This window comes from Tiliqua scincoides, chromosome 2 (assembly GCF_035046505.1).
Source record: "Tiliqua scincoides isolate rTilSci1 chromosome 2, rTilSci1.hap2, whole genome shotgun sequence".
NCBI classification, from domain to species: domain Eukaryota; kingdom Metazoa; phylum Chordata; class Lepidosauria; order Squamata; family Scincidae; genus Tiliqua; species Tiliqua scincoides.
The window spans coordinates 237,660,929-237,678,752 of record NC_089822.1 but is presented as its reverse complement, the minus strand read 5'-3'; the positions used below and the strand labels follow the sequence as shown (position 1 = coordinate 237,678,752).

General features: G+C 41.4%; 1 protein-coding gene across 4 annotated transcripts in view; it reads left to right on the top strand.

The window, feature by feature from the left end:
- The window catches only part of MITF (melanocyte inducing transcription factor), a 174,354-nt gene that overhangs the window by 96,474 nt on the left and 60,056 nt on the right, over positions 1-17,824 (top strand). For 3 of the 4 annotated variants that reach the window (XM_066613352.1, XM_066613351.1, XM_066613355.1), the window contains exon 2: positions 14,956-15,202. In XM_066613352.1, the coding sequence (XP_066469449.1) occupies positions 14,956-15,202 (247 nt within the window). Of the gene's footprint in view, positions 1-4,815; positions 4,878-14,955; positions 15,203-17,824 lie in introns of those variants that run through there. The other variant, XM_066613354.1, reaches the window with a different exon arrangement.

The window sequence follows — 17,824 nt, the reverse complement described above, 5'->3', positions numbered from 1 at the left end:
AGTCTATTGCATGCAAGATGGCTAGCCAATTCTCTTTCTGTGTTTGCGCTAACTGGAGCTTCTGGGTCATTTTCAAGGCAACCCCATGTAAAGCAGTCATATCAAGTCTGGAATTAACAAAAGAATGGCAAGATCATTTTCCAAATGTCAGGGATTAATGCCAACTTCTGTGTATTTAGTGAGTTTTGATATGGGGAAAATATCAAAGTGAGTCCATCACACTTGGTCCATCACAAGTGAGTATAGAATGGCTGCGGTAGGCCTTGGAGCTGCAAAGCACCCTGATGAGACCCCCTCCCTTCTGGCCTGCCCAAGGGCAGCTGCACCTGTCCTAAGGGTGGTGTGGGGTGGGTGGAACCATCCATGGAAGCCTTCTTCCACAGTCATTACTGGAGCCCTGTCTTCAGGTCTGTTATTTTTTCCCCTATGTGCACATCTGGGATGATTATCTTTCCTCAGGTCTGAGAATAAGGGTTGGTAGCGCATACATTATCATATCTGGATCCTTGCCACCTCTGCTTGAAGGTTTTCTTAACAGGTCATGCAGTGGGTTATGTTAACGTCAATACTGCAGAAGCATCTTTTTTGCCACAAGATCCTACGATTGTCATTACATACAAAGATTTTTTTGAGAACATACTGGGAAAGCCTGACTTTTTCTTTGCACCTTCTGAGATTCAGCTTTGTGTTTGTTTTGGTGCTGCCTTCTCTTTCATACGATGTCACGTGCAGCTCTGCTTCTCAGAAGTTACCACGTGATCACAGGAAGATTCTTACGCCAGCAACTTCTGGCACAGACAAGGAGTTTCTACCTGGCTTGAGCATTCCTGGGAGCATTCACTGCTGTCATGAAAAGCTTCCATGTGTTTCTGCATAAGATGCAGTGCTACATGTTGCATTTCCAGCATGGGGAGTCACCTTGCCAAGGTGCAGGAAAAGGAATAATAAGATGTAGGAGCTGTTATGTGATAACTTTTTGCTTGCAAGACTTTCTTCACAGCCTCAGATACCTCTGTAATGTAGTATAAATAGTGTGCCTCTACTTTCATTTGAATGTTCTTTGATAGCTAAAATACTGGAATGTTTTTAAGCAGGAAAAGAATAAAAATAAAATGATGTGGGCTAAGTATGTGGATAGAACAAAAGATGCAGGGATGTTTTCATTTTGCCCTTCTCCTCAAAAGGTCAGGTGTGCAAGTTTTAAAACTGCCCCCACAGAGATTTACGTAAGTAACGCAAATTCGCCATGACTCTGGCAAGGTTTCAGGAGCAATCTTTATATAAGGGGGAACAATTTATCCAGTGTATTAGTTACAAAAGGCTTTTCTTCATTGCCATATGTGAAAATGTTCCAACTATGCTTTTCTTTCTTTCTTTTTTAAAGAAAAAAATAAACTGAACAATCTATGTAGGTTGTTTCTTTCTGTCCCATTGACAGTGCAACAGAGCTTCTGATCAAGTAGAAGACTCTTTGAAATCTGTGATGTTTCTCTCAAACAGCTTTGAGAACCCAAATGAGAGAATATTTCACTGATTCCATTTGGCATCGATCAGTCATTTGACTGTAGCAACATTTAATTTGCAACACTAAATCCACTGGAACTGGAATGATTGTGCTTCCATTGTGGGTTTGAGGTTGTTTGATTAGAAGTGTAGGTGGATGGTTGTGTGGGTGCAAGATATGTGTGTGTCACCTCATCTTGTTCTAGTGCAGGGGTGTCAAACATAAGGCCCGGGTTCGGATGTGGCCACCAGAAGCTTTTTATCTGGCTCTCAGCTGCTGAAGTGTTGCTGAAACAGTAGCCTACATGAAAATTGGGCTTTCCCAAATCTTGAAATACGATCAAGATTTGCGTATTTTCTCTTCTGTCATTTGCAGTTAATGAATTTCTGTATGAGAACAAGGTCTGGCTTCTGGCCATTAGCTGCTTAATGGTGTCACTTTCTGCTTAATGACATCACTTCTGGCCCTCAGCAGGAGCCCTGAATGCTAACTTCGGCCCTTTGTATGTAAGAGTTTGACACACCTGTTCTAGTGCCTGTCCCTGCTCCTTTGGAAGTCCATTTTGCAAGGGTGACCATCCTCCATTCTTAGAATTCCACAAGCTTGAAAGAATGGTGACCCCCTAGTTTAGGCTTTCATAAGTAGTAGCCTGTTTTTGTGAGATGTATGAGGTATGTGCAAAGGTAGAAATGCAGCAGGAGATAAAATCAAAGGAACAAGGTTAAAGCTGAATATTAATGGAAATCCAAAATGCTTTCTAATTGCTTGGTGATAAACACAGATGAATTATGTAAATGTTTGCTGAAATCCTCAAAACCTGAACAAGAAGCAATTGCCTTATAAACAAATGGAGGCCAATTACTCTTTGAAGGCAACCACCTGCAATGCAAACTGTACAGTAAACTGTCAGGTCTGGTAATTCCAGCTCCTGAGCTTTCTCTTTCAACTGTTCTTTGTTTTTGTTGTGTGTGCATGTGTCTCTGCCTGTTTGTCTGTCTGTGTGTAGCTTATGTATATGTAAGGGAGAGGTTGTAGCTCAGAGGAAAAGAACACTTGCTTTGCATGCAGAAGGTCTGAAATTGAATCCTCGACATCTCTTGGAAGGGCAGAGAAAGATTCTTGTCCAAAACTTTAGAAATCTGCTAACAGTGTTGATGATACTGAGGTAATGGGCTAATGATCTGACTCATCTAATACAATGTCCTGCATGTAAGTAAAATGACACTAAGGTGAGAGATCAAGTTAATTAAGTAAATAAAATAAAAATATTAAGGATCAAACTAGATAGGTCAGTGGGAGATTTCTGATCAGTTTTCCAAACTTAAAAAAAAATTAATAACTGCTACAAGATGGTATTTGGATTGGGGCAGCAGTGCTTATGAAGGAAGGATTAACTCTTCCCCCATGTCATTTTCCCAGTGAAAATATTCCCTATCTGAAGGTGCTATATGTCCCCAAAGCAAGGGGAGGAACTTGCAATGACAGGTCAGCCCCTCTTATTAGTCTCTGCTGTCCCAAATCTAAACATTCTTCCTCACATTGCAATTTGTTTTTTCTTTTTAACTATGGAAATCCAGTCATTGAATGTCTCACTATTCTGTTTAATTTCACCCTGAGACTGATAACAAATGAACAAGTCCTTCATTCATATGAACAAAGATTGGGTGTTTACAATAAGGGCTAAAAGCCTAAAGTGAAGCTTCATCCTCGCTAGGTATTAATTTTTGCCCAGCCCACAGATGTTCACATTTCATTCCTGCTGTGTATATGCAACATTGGGCAGAAATGGCTTAAAATATGCACCTGAGCAAAATTACAGCTTGCTGTAGTGATAAAAACAGTGTCTCTTCAGTTTAGTTATCCAGCTAAAGAAATTAAATTGTCCCTGGGAAAACTTTTGAACTGTAGAAAGAGCACTTCATAGATGATCTGATCGATCTGTGCATTTGATTTTTAGACACCATCCTAACCAACTTTCCAGCACTGGCATAACTATACTGGCATGTGCTGCATTCTGCAGTTGGGGGGCAGTCATGGAGTTGACTACCTGCTTAAGATAAGGCAATGTTTGTTCCCTTACCTTGGAGTTGCATTGCCCTGACCTCAGTGCTGGAAAGTTGGTTAGGATTGTGCCCTAAATTGCAAATGTGACTTTTCTCAACAATGGTCTTAATGAGACCTTATTTGAAATGCTCTGAAAAGGGTTCTTATAGGTAACTTATAGCCTAGTCCTAGCTAAATCCCTCCTGCTAATGCAGCCACACCAGCAGAGTGTGTGCTGCGTTTATAGGGGGGAGTGCGTTCAGAAGCTTCCTTGAGGTAAGGGAACAAATGTTACTTCAGTGCTAGCCTCAGGCTTTTATTAAAAAAACAACAATCATACTTTCTTGTGAAGATGGCATGAGTGGCCACCATCTGGCCATACATACATCAAAACGCATGCGAATACAGCAAAAAAACAACACAAACCTGATTATCACATCTGATGTCCCACCCACTTCTCTGCACGCTTGCAGGTAGTTTACATAAAGAAAATGGACTTAGGAAGGCAGTTTGTGGTGTTTTCATAAGTGTTCAACACTTCTTTGTGTCACTTAGCAGAAATATCTAGGATACTTTTTCTTTTTCCTTTTCACTTCTAAAAGCACAGTCAATCAATCAATCAACAGTATTTATATACCGCTTTTCAACTAAAAGTTCACAAAGCGGTTTACAGAGAAAAATCAAATAACGTAAATGGCTCCCTGTCCCAAAAGGGCTCACAATCTAAAAAGATGCAAATCAATACCAGCAGACTGCCACTAGAACAGACAGTGCTGGGGTGAGGTGGGCCAATTACTCTCCCCCTGCTAAAAAAAGGAGCACCCACTTGAAAAAGTGCCTCTTACCCAATTAGCAGGGGTATAGTCCTAAATCTTCATCTTGCTCTCACTTTTTATGCATTAACCGTCACTGCTGGGAATTGTGCTAGCAAAAAAAAATTATATGCAGTAGCTAAGGAAAGCAAAACCTAGAGAAACAGATGGACTTGTCTTTGGGGAAAAAAAAATTGCCTCAAATGCCATCTCATTTCTACAGTTACGTTAAAGTTGAAGTGCTTTCATTCTCTCTCATATTCAGGTAGGTGCTGGATTAAGCAGGTCTGCAAATGCAGAGACACTAGGGCACCATTTAAGCACTGAGCTCTGTTAGGATTGGAGTTGCCAGGGCCTTTATCAAGAGCCACCCCTAGTGACACATCCAGTGCCAGGAATTGGTTTGACTTTGACTCTTCTCCAAGGGCTTTGCAGTGCACCTTGCACAGGAAGAGAAAAAAGATGGAAGCTCTTAGGATTCCTATGTTTATGCCCTGCTCCTTTGAAAGCCGCTATAAGTGAGTGACATTTCATTTGGGGGGGGGTGCAAAGAGTGTTTAAAACATAGTAACTGTGGTTTTTAAAATACAATGAGACACATAAGAGTTTCTGAAGGTACTTTGTTGCTCTCCCCTTTTGCTATCTAAAACATACAGTTGCTGGGTCTGCCCACGTAAGATAAAAATAACTTAAATGTGGAGAGCAGATAATTGGCATATCTTTTATTTAATTGGCTTTTTTTTTTTGTTAACAGTAGCACGCATGTATGGGTGGGCAAAACGCTGAATTTAGATTTAAACATTGGACATTTTTTGAGTGACTCGTCATTTTCTTTAGAGTGATTTTTAAATGATTCATTTTTTTTCTGGTTGAGGCAAAGTCACTAATAACTTCTCTTCTAAATTTGTGGCATTTTTAATGGTGGCTTTTTAAAATTCTTCTGAATCAACGTTGCCTTTTTATGCATTGCCTTGTTGTCCTTAAATTCACAATAATAGATGTGTTAACAGAAAAAAGGATAGAATATAATTCATGATGAAGTTTACGGTAGAGGAGTCCTAAATATCTAGACCCCAATTCAAAAGGTGTTGAGATCTATGAGATCTCCTTTCTGTTAATGCATAAGAGAGACAACTTCAAACTGACCTCCAGTTTAAAGAGCTGCTGCTGGGGGAATAAACATGGAAATAGCAGAGTATGGGGGGATCTGAAGCCTATATTGCTTACTCATGACCACAAAAGTAATTTCTTTTTCCCTCCTGGGTCTGTACAGGTCTGGCTACTAAGAATCTGAAATAATCTTTCAGACTTGCCTGGGATCTTTGCTTGCCTGTTGCATCTCTACTTCACTGCTTGGTAAAAGATTTCCAGCCAGCACTGGAAGCCATTGTGTCCCCGCGAGTAAATTAAGCATTCAAGCAAATCAACTTGCAGCGTTTTATCGAATTGCAACTCATGCAAAAAAAAAAAAAACCACCTTCAGAGCTTAATAATTATTTAGTGAATGTTCTTGGGTCATGAGAGAGGCTCTCATTTAGATTACGGAAAGCATTTGTTGCTCAGCAGCTTGTGAAGGTGTGTCTAAAGGCAGGAAAGAGGGAAAATGGAAAAATACTTAACGGGGTACAGTTGTTCAGCTGATTGTTGATTTATTGAAACTAAATTTAAAAATGGGAAGAATTTTCAGTCTTGACCACTGTGGGAGCATTCATATGTAAGTGCACATGTGTACATATACTTGCACATACATATGTATTCATGTGTATTCTCCCAGAGCAGCTGCTTAGGAACATTCCCAAGGGATCACTATTCAGACCAGAAAGGTTCTTATAATCATGGGACATGTTTAATTCCTGTTCAGGCTGGGATAGATGGTCCTCTGAATGCACCTGTTAGATGTAGTTTTAATTTTTCTAAATCTTTATTTTGCATAAATTAATACCAATACAATTTACTGCTGATGCAACCAGTATACCTGGAAGATCTAGAACAGTATTTCTCAACCAGTGATACTTGTTCCGCCAGTGGTATTTGAGGTGGTGTCTGGTGGTACCCATGGGACCCCCAGACCCCAGCTGCTTGGCAGCAAGACCAGCAACACAATGCAGTAAGCAGCGGTAGCTCGGCAATGTGAAGTGGAATAGCAGGGGACAAATGTTGAGAAACACTGCTCTAGAAGTTACCTGGCACTGTACTATATGTGTGTTTCTGCAGTGCTTGTACTGTAGGATTCCTCAAGGGGGAGCCCTAGAGTAAAGAACGTGATAAATGAAGTCAGGGTAAGGCCTCCTTTCCCCAATATAAGTAAAAGAATTGCATCAAAGTGCTAAATTCACACATGTTTTTAACAGGGAAAATCAATGAGCACAACCGAGTGATCTGCTTGGGAAGCTTTTGGGAAAATTCATGTGTAACTTTCGTTTTGCATAAAAAATGTTGTGCAATTGTTTCTGAGGCTGCTGCTTAAATGGGAGCTTACCACAGACAAAGCACTTACTTGTGTAAGCATTCCATGTAAATGCTGTCCCCAATACTTTTAATTAGTGCCCATCTGAGTGGGCCTTGAGTGTTCTTCAAGGAGGAAGGCAGGGTAAAAATAGAAAAATAAATCTGAGGGCCTACACTGTTAGCGTACCAGTGGTCTCTGACAATGGATGGACATCTACAGTAAGGGCCTTAAATCAAATGACTCCCATGCAGATTACTTACATGGGTGTCACACTTTAACTCTGGCCTCCATGTGTTTTATGCGTTCAACACTTTTTTTGTGGCCTAGCATGGTAAATGCAACCTTAGAGGGGTACTGCAATATGATGCAGGTGTAAATGGTTCACATCAGTTTTCTCTATGGTCTGCAGGCTGTATTTAACTTGCCAAGGTGTTTGGCATCTTCCCTGATATCCTTTCTCTTCACAGCTGATGCAACACAGCTTGAATTCTTCCTCAAACCTTGATCTGTCAGAGTCTAGGAGATGCTGAAGGCATTGGAGGAAGAATTAAATTGATCCAATGAACCTTCTGAGCAGTGGCATAGCTAGTGGGGGGAAGTGATCTGCCCTGGTTTCCAACCTTTGGGTTGTGTGTGACACCACTAGGGACCAAAATTGCTAAAATTGTGGTTGTTAGGAATAATACCATCATGTTATATACTATTTGATGCATAATTTACAGCAGAATGCAATGAAACAAACCAGAGTGAAATCTCTCAATTCTTTCAAATGTTAGGCCAAAAAACTAGAAAACAAAAATGCAAACTGGCTTATGTAACATAAAGTACAGTCTCCTGAGCTCTAAAAGAACAAATGAGATTGATTGTTCAAAGAGCCAATGAGATGTTGTTATGACACAGTATGGAGCCAATAAGGTGTTAGCAAGGTGACACCTTGGAGGGGTGCACCCAGTGTTTGTTTTGGGGGGGGGGCAGGAGCACTACCTTAACTTCAGAGCCCAGGTCAACTTGGGCTCTTAGTTGAATTTTGGTCTCTGTAACCAAGGTTTGGAGCCCAGGTAGAACTGGGTTCCCATTCTAACTGCCCTCTGGAGCCACCTCTGCCATGCGAGTAGACCAGTGCTCCCATCCAGCGGGGGGGGTGGGGGTGGAATCTAGCCTGTGTCACCATGGCTGGTCCGCCCCCTTTCAGGCCCGATTCGCCCCCAGGCCACTCTCTCCCTGCCCTGAAACGTCCTCTCCATGGATTTTTAAGAAAATGTGTCAAACTGTAACCAAGTAGCTTGCTTGTTATAAATGTTAATCTACTGTTGATTATGTAGTCACTGAAGCCTCCCTGAGGTGGGTGCCACCCAGGCCAGCAGCACTATTCTGTAGGAGATCTGCGTCCTATGGGGGTAACATAGTGACACAGATTTAAATGGAAAAGCACGCCTCCCTCGGTGATCCTCAGGCTGCTTCTGGTTTCATAAAAACGTAAACCTAGATTTCTTCCAATTGTACAAACTTTTCAGCAAGACTTTCCATAAGCTTTTTTCATTACCTTTTTATGGCCTACATAATGTTATGACTTGCATCCTTCTACAAAAGTTTCTTGCTAGTGCTTGCACAGCAGTTCATGCAACAACATGAGGCAGTGTTCTTGTCTAGGTGAAGAGAAATGTTGTGGTGCATGATAGGAAAGTTCTGCTTGCAACCAGAATAACTGCATAAACCAGAGTTGATGTGACTGATAAGGTGCAATCAACACTTTGATCTTCAATTTATACGGGGTCTTTGCAATCAGCAGAAAGAGTGAGATTTGTAAAGGGTTCTCAGGAGACTTATGAGTTGAGCTAACAGCAGGCACTGTGCACCAATATGATACCCAGATAGAACAATGTCTGGGAGTTTGATTGACAGGCAGATCTACGTAATGTCCAAATTCTGCCAGTCCTGCCAGGAATTTGACTGCTGTTGCTTTTTCATCTTAATATTGGCAAACATTGTGGTGCTTAATGCAAATGTCATTCTTATCGCTGTTCTCTGAATTTGAAACTTCAAGGGTCTAATTTTTGGCTGGGGAATTGCACTTTGTCAGAATACAGTTCACCTCAGAACGTATGCAGACCCAATTTATGTGAATCTTTTCTACTTGCCAAAAGAAGTCTTGGGTAGAACCAGGAACGTTTTAGCCCAAAATTATTATTTTTTTCGGTGTGAGTGGGTGGAGAAGAGCTAGAGGGAATGTTGGCAGCCAGTTGAATAATGGAATGGGAACAGAATGTTTTCCAACTTGATGGAGTTCACACCTAATGAATGCTCATGTGTGTGCACTGTAACAGAATACTCTGTGTTAGGCACATGGATAAAATCCAACATGATGCTTATCTCAGATTCTCTCTGAATTAAATCCTTTTCCTGGCTTGTTCCTTACCACTTCAGATGAGCAGAACATTGTATAATTAACCCACTTACCTTTCCGGTCTGTTGCTTTTATGTGTGTGTTTGTGTTCATGCATGCATGTGGCTACGCAAGGCAAGTGATTTTTTGCCTGCATGTATGATCTTAAATACAACCTGCAGATACTATTGAAAAACAACTCAGTTTTATTTCATTGCTGAGATCAGGGGTGTCCAAACTTTTTGGCAGGAGGGCCACATCATCTCTCTGACACTGTGTTGGGGGTCAAGAAAAAAGAATGTATGTTGTACATGCAACCTCCTGATTTAGAAATGGGCTATGCCAGATGCAATGGAGGGCACCAGGATGCAGGTCTCTTGTTATCTGGTGTGCTCCCTGGGGCGTTTGGTGGGCCACTGTGAGATACAGGAAGCTGAACTAGATGGGCCTATGGCCTGATCCAGTGGGGCTGTTCTTATGTTCCTTAATTGATTTACATTTCAAATTTGAAGAACTTTACATAAATTTACATGAATATATTAGAGGTGGTATTTACTTGAATAAATAAATGAAGGTCTCGCAGTAGCTCAAGGCCTATAAAAGGCCTTGCACAGAGCAAGGCCGGCTTTTCCTTTCCTTTCCTTTGCTGCTGCTGCTGCATCAGAGAAGCAAATCAGCAAGCAGTGGAGGGAGCCCTTGGCCCGCAGCTTGCATGAGAGGTTGAACACCCTCATGCTGAGTGCAGTTGCGTCAGACCAGTGTAGGCTCCAGCAAGTCTCTGGAGGGCGAAAAGGCTTGTCGGAGACCGGGGGCTTCCCGCGGGCCAGATTGGGAGTCCCTGAGGGCTGCGAATGGCCCTCTGGCTGGGGTTTGGGCAGCCCTGGCTTAGATAAAAAGAGAACTTTTGCTAGCGGAAAGTGCTATTCTGCTCATGGAAGTGTTTTATGAAGAGTGCTTGGTAAAAATGTAAATCTAGAGAAGTTCTTTTATTGTATGAGCTTTAGGAAGACTTTCCACAAGCTCTTTTCAAGACCTTTTCATGGCCTACATAGTGCTAAGACTTGCATCCTCCTACGAGAAGTTTCCTTGCACAGCAGCAAGAAACAACATGAATTTATTTTCTCCTTATGCTTCTTCGGAACCAAATAAATGTATGTGCCACTGGCTTAGTATAAGGCTAGGAGCCCAATCCTCCACCCCTCCCCCGACCAATGCAGTGGTTCCAAAATGGCTATCACTGAATCCTGCAGGGGGAGTAGTTCTGGCACCTTACCCAAGGGTATGCTGCTAGGGTACTGAACCACCAGGGCTTAAGGAGTTCATATGTCTTCCTGTTTATTTTATAGTTTGCTTTAAGCCATTTCAGTTATATAGTTTTCAGGCAGCTAAAAGTACCATGAAACACAATAACCAGTCAAATTTAAAGAGAACAGAAGAAAAAATGTATGAAGTCCAAAAATGGACTCCTGCCACTAAATCGCATCCTGAAAAACAGTGGCTTGCAATACTTCTGAAAGCTGTGTGGACTTCAGAGATTCACCAAAGGTAGTTCCAAACTTCAGCCACTAAGAATGACTGTGTGGTAATAATTCTTCCACTTCCAACAATGATGATTTTGGTTACTGGGCGTTCTGATATTCAATTTGTAGCCCTGCTTCGGCCAAGAGGTCACCCAATGGCTTACAGAATGGTTTACAAAAATAAACTTATTTTTTTAAAAAAAAACTTTCTAAATTCAAATATCGCTATTCATAAAATTAAATTAATATAAACCATAAAAAATAACAAATAAACCACTAACCAACAGCAAACATCAACAAGATCTTGGCAGTGGCGTCACTAGGATTCGCGTCACCCGGTGCGGGAGGCCTGCGCGTCACCCCATGCAGTGGGCGGGGCAACACCCCAGGTGGTGGACATGGTGATGTACCATCACTCCGCCCCCAGTGGTTTTTTGGCAGTACCTTTTGATAGAACACAGATATTTCAATGTGGGTTGTTTCTTTGCATTCTGCATGAAATTACACATTGATTGATATATAGCATGATGGGATTATTCCTCCAAATTCTGATTTTAATGATTTTGAAAACTTGTGGAGTCTCACACTCCCCGTGTCAACTTACTAACACCTTGTTGCAGCAGTTCTCATACTTTTAGCACTGGGCCCCACTTTTTAGAATGACAATCTGTCCAGGACCCATTGACAGTGATGTCATGGCCAGAAGTGACATCATCAAGCAAATTAAAATAATTATAAATAGTTAAATTAAAATGAAAGAAATAATTAAATAAGGGGGAGCCAGTCCTGTTCCACCAAGTGAATTTTCTTTGTAGCCTGCCTGCAATAATCCCCACCCCCAAAAGAATCAGTGAGATTTTCAGCCCTCCCCAGTGCCCAGTTTAAAGTCCTTCTATTTCAAGCACATCACTACAAAGACACACCTGGCTTTACAAGTTTGAGAGCCAAATCCTATGCCTGTCGGTTCAGAAGTAAGTCCCATTAGAGTCAGTTGGGCTTACTCCCAGGAAAGTGTGGGTAGGATTGGGCTGTGAGGGAGACTTTGCAAGTGCAAAATAGAAAACATTCCCCTTACCAGTTCAAGCCTCTTTGTTGGTCCTTTCTAGTGGGGGGGAGGGAGGCTGCCTTCTGGGGCTTTTGTTGTGCTCCGTTCCCATCGGATCGGGACCATTCGGGTGTCCTCACATTCCCCTTTGCCTGGCCTGACCACCAGCCAAGGCACGCCTGCCTACTCATGAGTAAATGCTACCATGAAGCTGCTTGGGTTCCCATAGGGTTCCATACACTCACAGCTGGGAAGGAGGGACCTCCTCCTCCGGTGTTTTTTGGGGCTGCATTCATTGGATCAGGACCATTCTGAGTTGGAGTCCCCTCAGCCTGCCCTTCTGGACTGAGCAAGGCAAGTGCACCTACACGTGAGTAAATGTGACCACGTGGTTTCGCTTGCTTTCCATAGGGCTGAATAGGGAGCTCCTTCTCGGGTGTTCTTGGGGGGCTGCATTTACTGGATTGGGACCATTCTGGTGTCGTTGGCTTCCTCTCAGTCTGCCCTTTCTGATGTACTATGGCAAGTGTGCCTACTCGTGAGTAAACGCATGATACGGCTCAGTTTCCATAGGGCTCCATGCATTTTTTTCCTTCTGGTTTTTGGCCATAACCTTTGAACGAAAGGAGCGATCTCAATGGCGATTTTGCATTGTGTTCCGCCGGTCATTCTACATCCAACGGTGTATGGCACGACGTGGTAGCCCCTAACGTCGCAACTTTAGCATGTCACCCCCCAGGGCGTGTCACCTGGTACAGCCCACACCCCCTAGTGACGCCACTGGATCTTCGTGCAACATTAGAAAGAGCAGGAACCAGGTTAGGTTGGGGAAGGTAGGGGATCTCCTAACCATGCATGGGATAAACTCAGAAATTATCGAAGTAGAAATATAATATTAATTTGGAGAGTGCTACAACTAATCCCCATATTGTATTTACGCATTTGTTTTCATATGGGACTATGTTCACAAATCCACATGCAAAACTGCCTCTACTTGCCATGTACTATCAGCTGCCTGCTCTTGAGCTTAATAAAAACATAAATAAAATGTAGATTTTTGAAAACTAATTATTGGGAATTGCTTTAGGGGGCTCTCTAAACTGTCTTTTATCTTTCTGAACTTGGTGTTCAATTTTAGCTAATGATAAATGCCTAGAAGGTTCTGGGTCCTTTTCCTAAGAATTTCTATTAAAGTAACTTTTCTATTTCTCTCTCCACCCCTAAGCCCTCATAGCTAAAAATGATAGCTATTTCTTATTAGTTGCAGGATTTGTAATGTATGCTTTCCTGATTCTCTCTTTAGCAAAATCTTTTTGCTAAGGGATGAATTTTCCCAGTAAAAAGTTATAGTGTCCCTGTACTGTGTTTGTGGGATATAAGAAAGCTTTACCGTTAATTGCAAGTATTCCGTCTTCTCTATGAGTATCACAGTCAGTGACTTCTCCCTTGAGCAGCTAATTAGTGCGATTATTCCACAGCTGCATTAGTTTCACCACAAAGATTTTTCTCTTGTTTTATCAAAAGGATCAGTGTCCCTGGGAATGTTTCAACTTGACAGGCCTGAAACAGCAAGATGGTCATCATTCTCTGCCTCTTCCCCCACACCTTTTGTAAAAAGAAGTATATATAAAAAAAAGTTGCTAATGCTCTGGGGAAAAAAAATTAAAATCAGAATTTTACACATACATATTGTGGACATGATTTGCAGATTGTTTTCCCCATCCTGCTATCTTGCGTGTCCAATTATTTCTAGTGAGACACTTTAAAAATGTATTCATGTTTATGGGGTTCCTCCAAACAAATTCAATTTCTATGTCTTGGAAATGCTATCAATCCTTCCCCAAAGCCTAATGTGTCTTCAGTAGCAAATATCTACTGATAAACTTGTTGGATAATCTGTATGTAGTATTTATGCCACAGCAGTCATTAACATTACTTATATTGCTAAGAAAGTTGCATAGCTATCTGGAAGTGATTGGTTATTAAAAGAGAAGTTTGGCTAAATGTTAAAAAAAAATACTTGGTTTTAACATAAAACCTCCTCCTAGTTAGCATTTTTCATGTACTTCCTTAGCCGATGCAACAAGACTTAACCCACTTTATGAACTGCAAGTTCTTTCTTGTTACTGGTTACAGACAACAGCCAAGTTCAATTATTAAAGACTATGCAACCAACACATTGAACCAGATCACTTCCATCTATTCACTTTAATGGAGTACTTCAGTACCGTAATTTAAACCAGTGCAGTGTACAGTAACATGCTTGCTTCATCAGAGAATATAAAACACTTTGGATGACACACTTCTTGTTTACTGTGACAGTACTGTAAATTGTATAGTCCTAATGTTTGGGTAAAATCTGGAGATAAAATGATGCTGCATGAAATTGGTGGCTGTGTTTTGTGTTTTTTTTGGATCATGGCCAGCATTTTCCTATTACTTTTCCAGATAAAAGTTCCCATCATTGCATTTAGAAGGTAGCTTGCACTTTTCAGCATAGCGCTGTCTAAAATATACATATACTGTGTACTTGATTAAAATGTTATTCTGATCCTCAACTTGCTTTTAAAACTTGTGTTCAGAGTTGTTGCCTGAATGCCTAAGGAATGTGTGAAGTGAGTGAATGCAGTGGTTTCAAGCAATACTTGAATATATCTTTCTATAACTTACCAACTCAGTAATCAAGTATTTTGAAATGATGCACGTAGAGATATCTTGTGTTAAAAGGAGAGCAGTCAACATTCTTATAGTCTTCTGGCAAAGTGGAATAGTATGTAGCAGTCTAAAATCACTTGACTGTTAAGGATGCTGTTACTGCTAATCGTCATTAACAGTCAAGTGATTTTAGACTGCTACATACTATTCCACTTTGCCAGAAGACTATAAGAATGTTGACTGCTCCCCTTTTAACACAAGATATCTTTACGTGCATCATTTCAAAATACTTGATTAGTATTAATCTACTAATACTAGTAATTAGTGTTAATTAGTCAGCAACGTGTTTGAGTTTGATATCGTTTCACATTCACTTAAGTCACGTTAGGCTCCTGTGAGACAGTCAATTCAATTTCCATCCATTTCTGTACCTGTAAAAGATTTCCCCCTTTACACTTATTTTTGTCAGTGTAACTGTTTAAACTTCCACCAATGTTATTGATGAGTGATGGACGGATCTGTGTCTTCTGGTGTTTTCCCACAGTAGTTCTGAGCACCCCGGAGCTTCCAAGCCTCCGCTAAGCTCCTCCAGTATGACATCACGGATTTTGCTACGACAGCAGCTCATGCGTGAGCAGATGCAAGAGCAAGAGCGCCGAGAGCAGCAACAGAAACAGCAAGCAGCCCAGTTCATGCAACAGAGAGTGGCCGTCAGTCAGACACCAGCCATCAACGTCAGCCTCCCCACAAGCCTTCCTCCTGCTCCTCAGGTACCCATGGAAGTCCTTAAGGTACGTGAAGTATTTGAACCATGTACGGCAGAAACCTCTTAGTGTTTTCTTGTCATTAGCATAAGTATTTTCTAAAAGTGTTTCACGTGACAATGAAGTTTGAGTTGTGCTATAAATTCCATCACCTCTTTCTCCTGTATCTGCAGTTTCTTTTTTCAGGTAAGGTTCACTTCCCTGCATCACAGGCCAAGTTTTATTAAGTATTATTTTGCACATGAAACGTATCCACATATTGCAAACTTCCTCTATATTTCAGGCAATTAAAACAGCAACACACCAAACAGTGACTGAAATAATTGTATTTTCAGATTATCTGATTCTGTGGAAGAAAATAGACCTATTTATAGAAATATATGTTGATGAATAGCTTGTTCAAAAACTGAGCAAGGTTCCCATACAAAGGATTGTTTCAGAAAAGCCTTAATCTGGAGTACCATCTTTTTGCAGTTTGCTATTTGTAATCCTTTTTTTGCTCAAATGACTTCATTTATTTTAGTAGCTTTTGTGTTCTCTGCTAGTCCAGCTTCCTAATTACCAGGGAAAAGTGAATCTGTAACAGATGGAAACGCAGACTTCTTCGCTTTACAAAAGTTGAATTAGACCAGTCACAGCAGAGTTCAGCTATGGATTTTAAAGGGGCACTTAACTTAGAAAATAAAGGATGCAAGTTCAAAGATAGCCTGCAATTTGTATAATAAGTGTTGTTCTTCTGCTGTTGCACCCAAAACATATAAATGCTTTTTTTCCTGCCTTGAACTGAGGCGGTTTAGTGTAATCTTCAACCGGCACACAAGTTGATGTTAGAATACATTTGTGCCAACAACTCTCTGGCAATACTTTGAAATTTGGGATTTTACAAAGAAATCTTAACTCACAAACGAAGGCAGTCTATAATACTACAGACGCAATGCTGATGTTTTTAGTGATTGGCATATATGATGAGCTGGTGATAGATATTTCAGGGACCCAGCAGAAGTGGAGCTTGCGGGGAGGTGAAGTGGTAAGACTGCATGCTCTGCGCCCCTCCTCCTCGGTGTCAGAGCTATTCGGGGCAGCGGTGGCAAAGTACCGTCACTGCCCTGAATGGCTCCATGCTGAAAGGGAGGGGCGCTTACATGGCGCAGTGCAGAGCGTGCTGTACTTACCACTTCGCTCCCCAGCTTCGGGGACCCAGCTAGAAGGGTTGTGGTTGAACCTGCAGGTGTCAGCGTGTGTATCTTTGTGGAACCGAGTTTGAGAAAGAGGCTGGGCAGGAACACTTAAAGAACACAAGGTGAGCAATGTCAGGTTCAGATGGGATGTAAAGCAAGAGCCAGAAAAGCTGGTGTGGGGTGGGGGTGGGACTAACAGGGCAAGATCTGTATTGGGCATTAAGCAGGAATCCTGCCCTTGCATCCAAAAAGCAATTGATATTTTTGATCTATAGCAAAAATTCTGAACAACTCGCTAGCTGTCCTTGTATCTATTTGCAAAGAGCTCTGATAGAACTGGGTTAATAGGAGCAGAACATTGAGGAGATTCCTGTAGTTGTCCTCATTCCAGGTGCAGTAGGCAGGAGTGAATTAGGTGGCTCTGCCTGTCATCCAGGCGGCATATGTTCTTTTACTGGACCAGAGCTTTGAACTGAACAAGTATTAAATTGAAAGCTTTCAGAAATGCCTACAGGGGTTGCTATCCCTTTAAATGAACGTTTCTTATGCCTGTACTTCCCCCTTCCCATCACATAAGGACTAAAATACAATATTCAGGCGCACCACGCAACACACATGCCTGCTCCTAGGTTTTCCATCTTTCCTACAGCCTTATTCAGCTAGTTTTACCTTGTGGTTCAGGTAGGAGTGACTTTTGGACAAGGGTCCAGGTGAGGTTTCTGTCCTTCCATTGCACAGTAGTAAATGAGGTCCATGTCCAAACCCATGCAGTGACCGGATTGGGTCCTTTTATGTAAGGCTGGATTTTATTAACTTGTCTACACATTAGCGTGTTTATGTTCTGTCTCGTCTTCTGTTTGCATAGATTGAATTTATGTATTTAATGAGTTACTGCTTTCTGATAGACCCTAAAACCTCCTCCTTACTTTCTATCACAGCCATAAAATTTATTAGCAAATTCCATGCTTAGGAGATCCAGAAACTGGAATAGTGAAGTTCTGTGATGTTCAGCGGCGTGCTTTATGAAGAAGGCTGCTTGCTAGCTAATTTTGGCCAACACCTGAGATCTGACAATAGCCAGAGCACAAGCTATATGGCTGTTTTAGTAGTAGTGTTACAAAGTTGTATGGTAGATTAAAAAAAGAATTAGCCTGGTCAATATCACATTCCATCTCACCGCTCATGTTCCCTTCCTGTGCCTTCCCAAAGTTGTCTTCAGCATGTATAGTTCTTCTGAATAGAAATATTCTGTATGTGTGCCAAATTCTGTCAAGTTGGCTTATTGATGTAAATAGTTCACAGATTATGCGTTGAAAAGCAAATGTTTGTTTATTTAAAAGATTTTTACCCTGCCTTTTCTCTGCAAAACCAGATGCCCAAGGCAGGTACTACCAATTGTTAAGCATTAATAATGCAGTTTCTTGTATTTTTTCCAGCGTTTGAGAATAAGCAAGTTGCTTGTCTTTTTTTT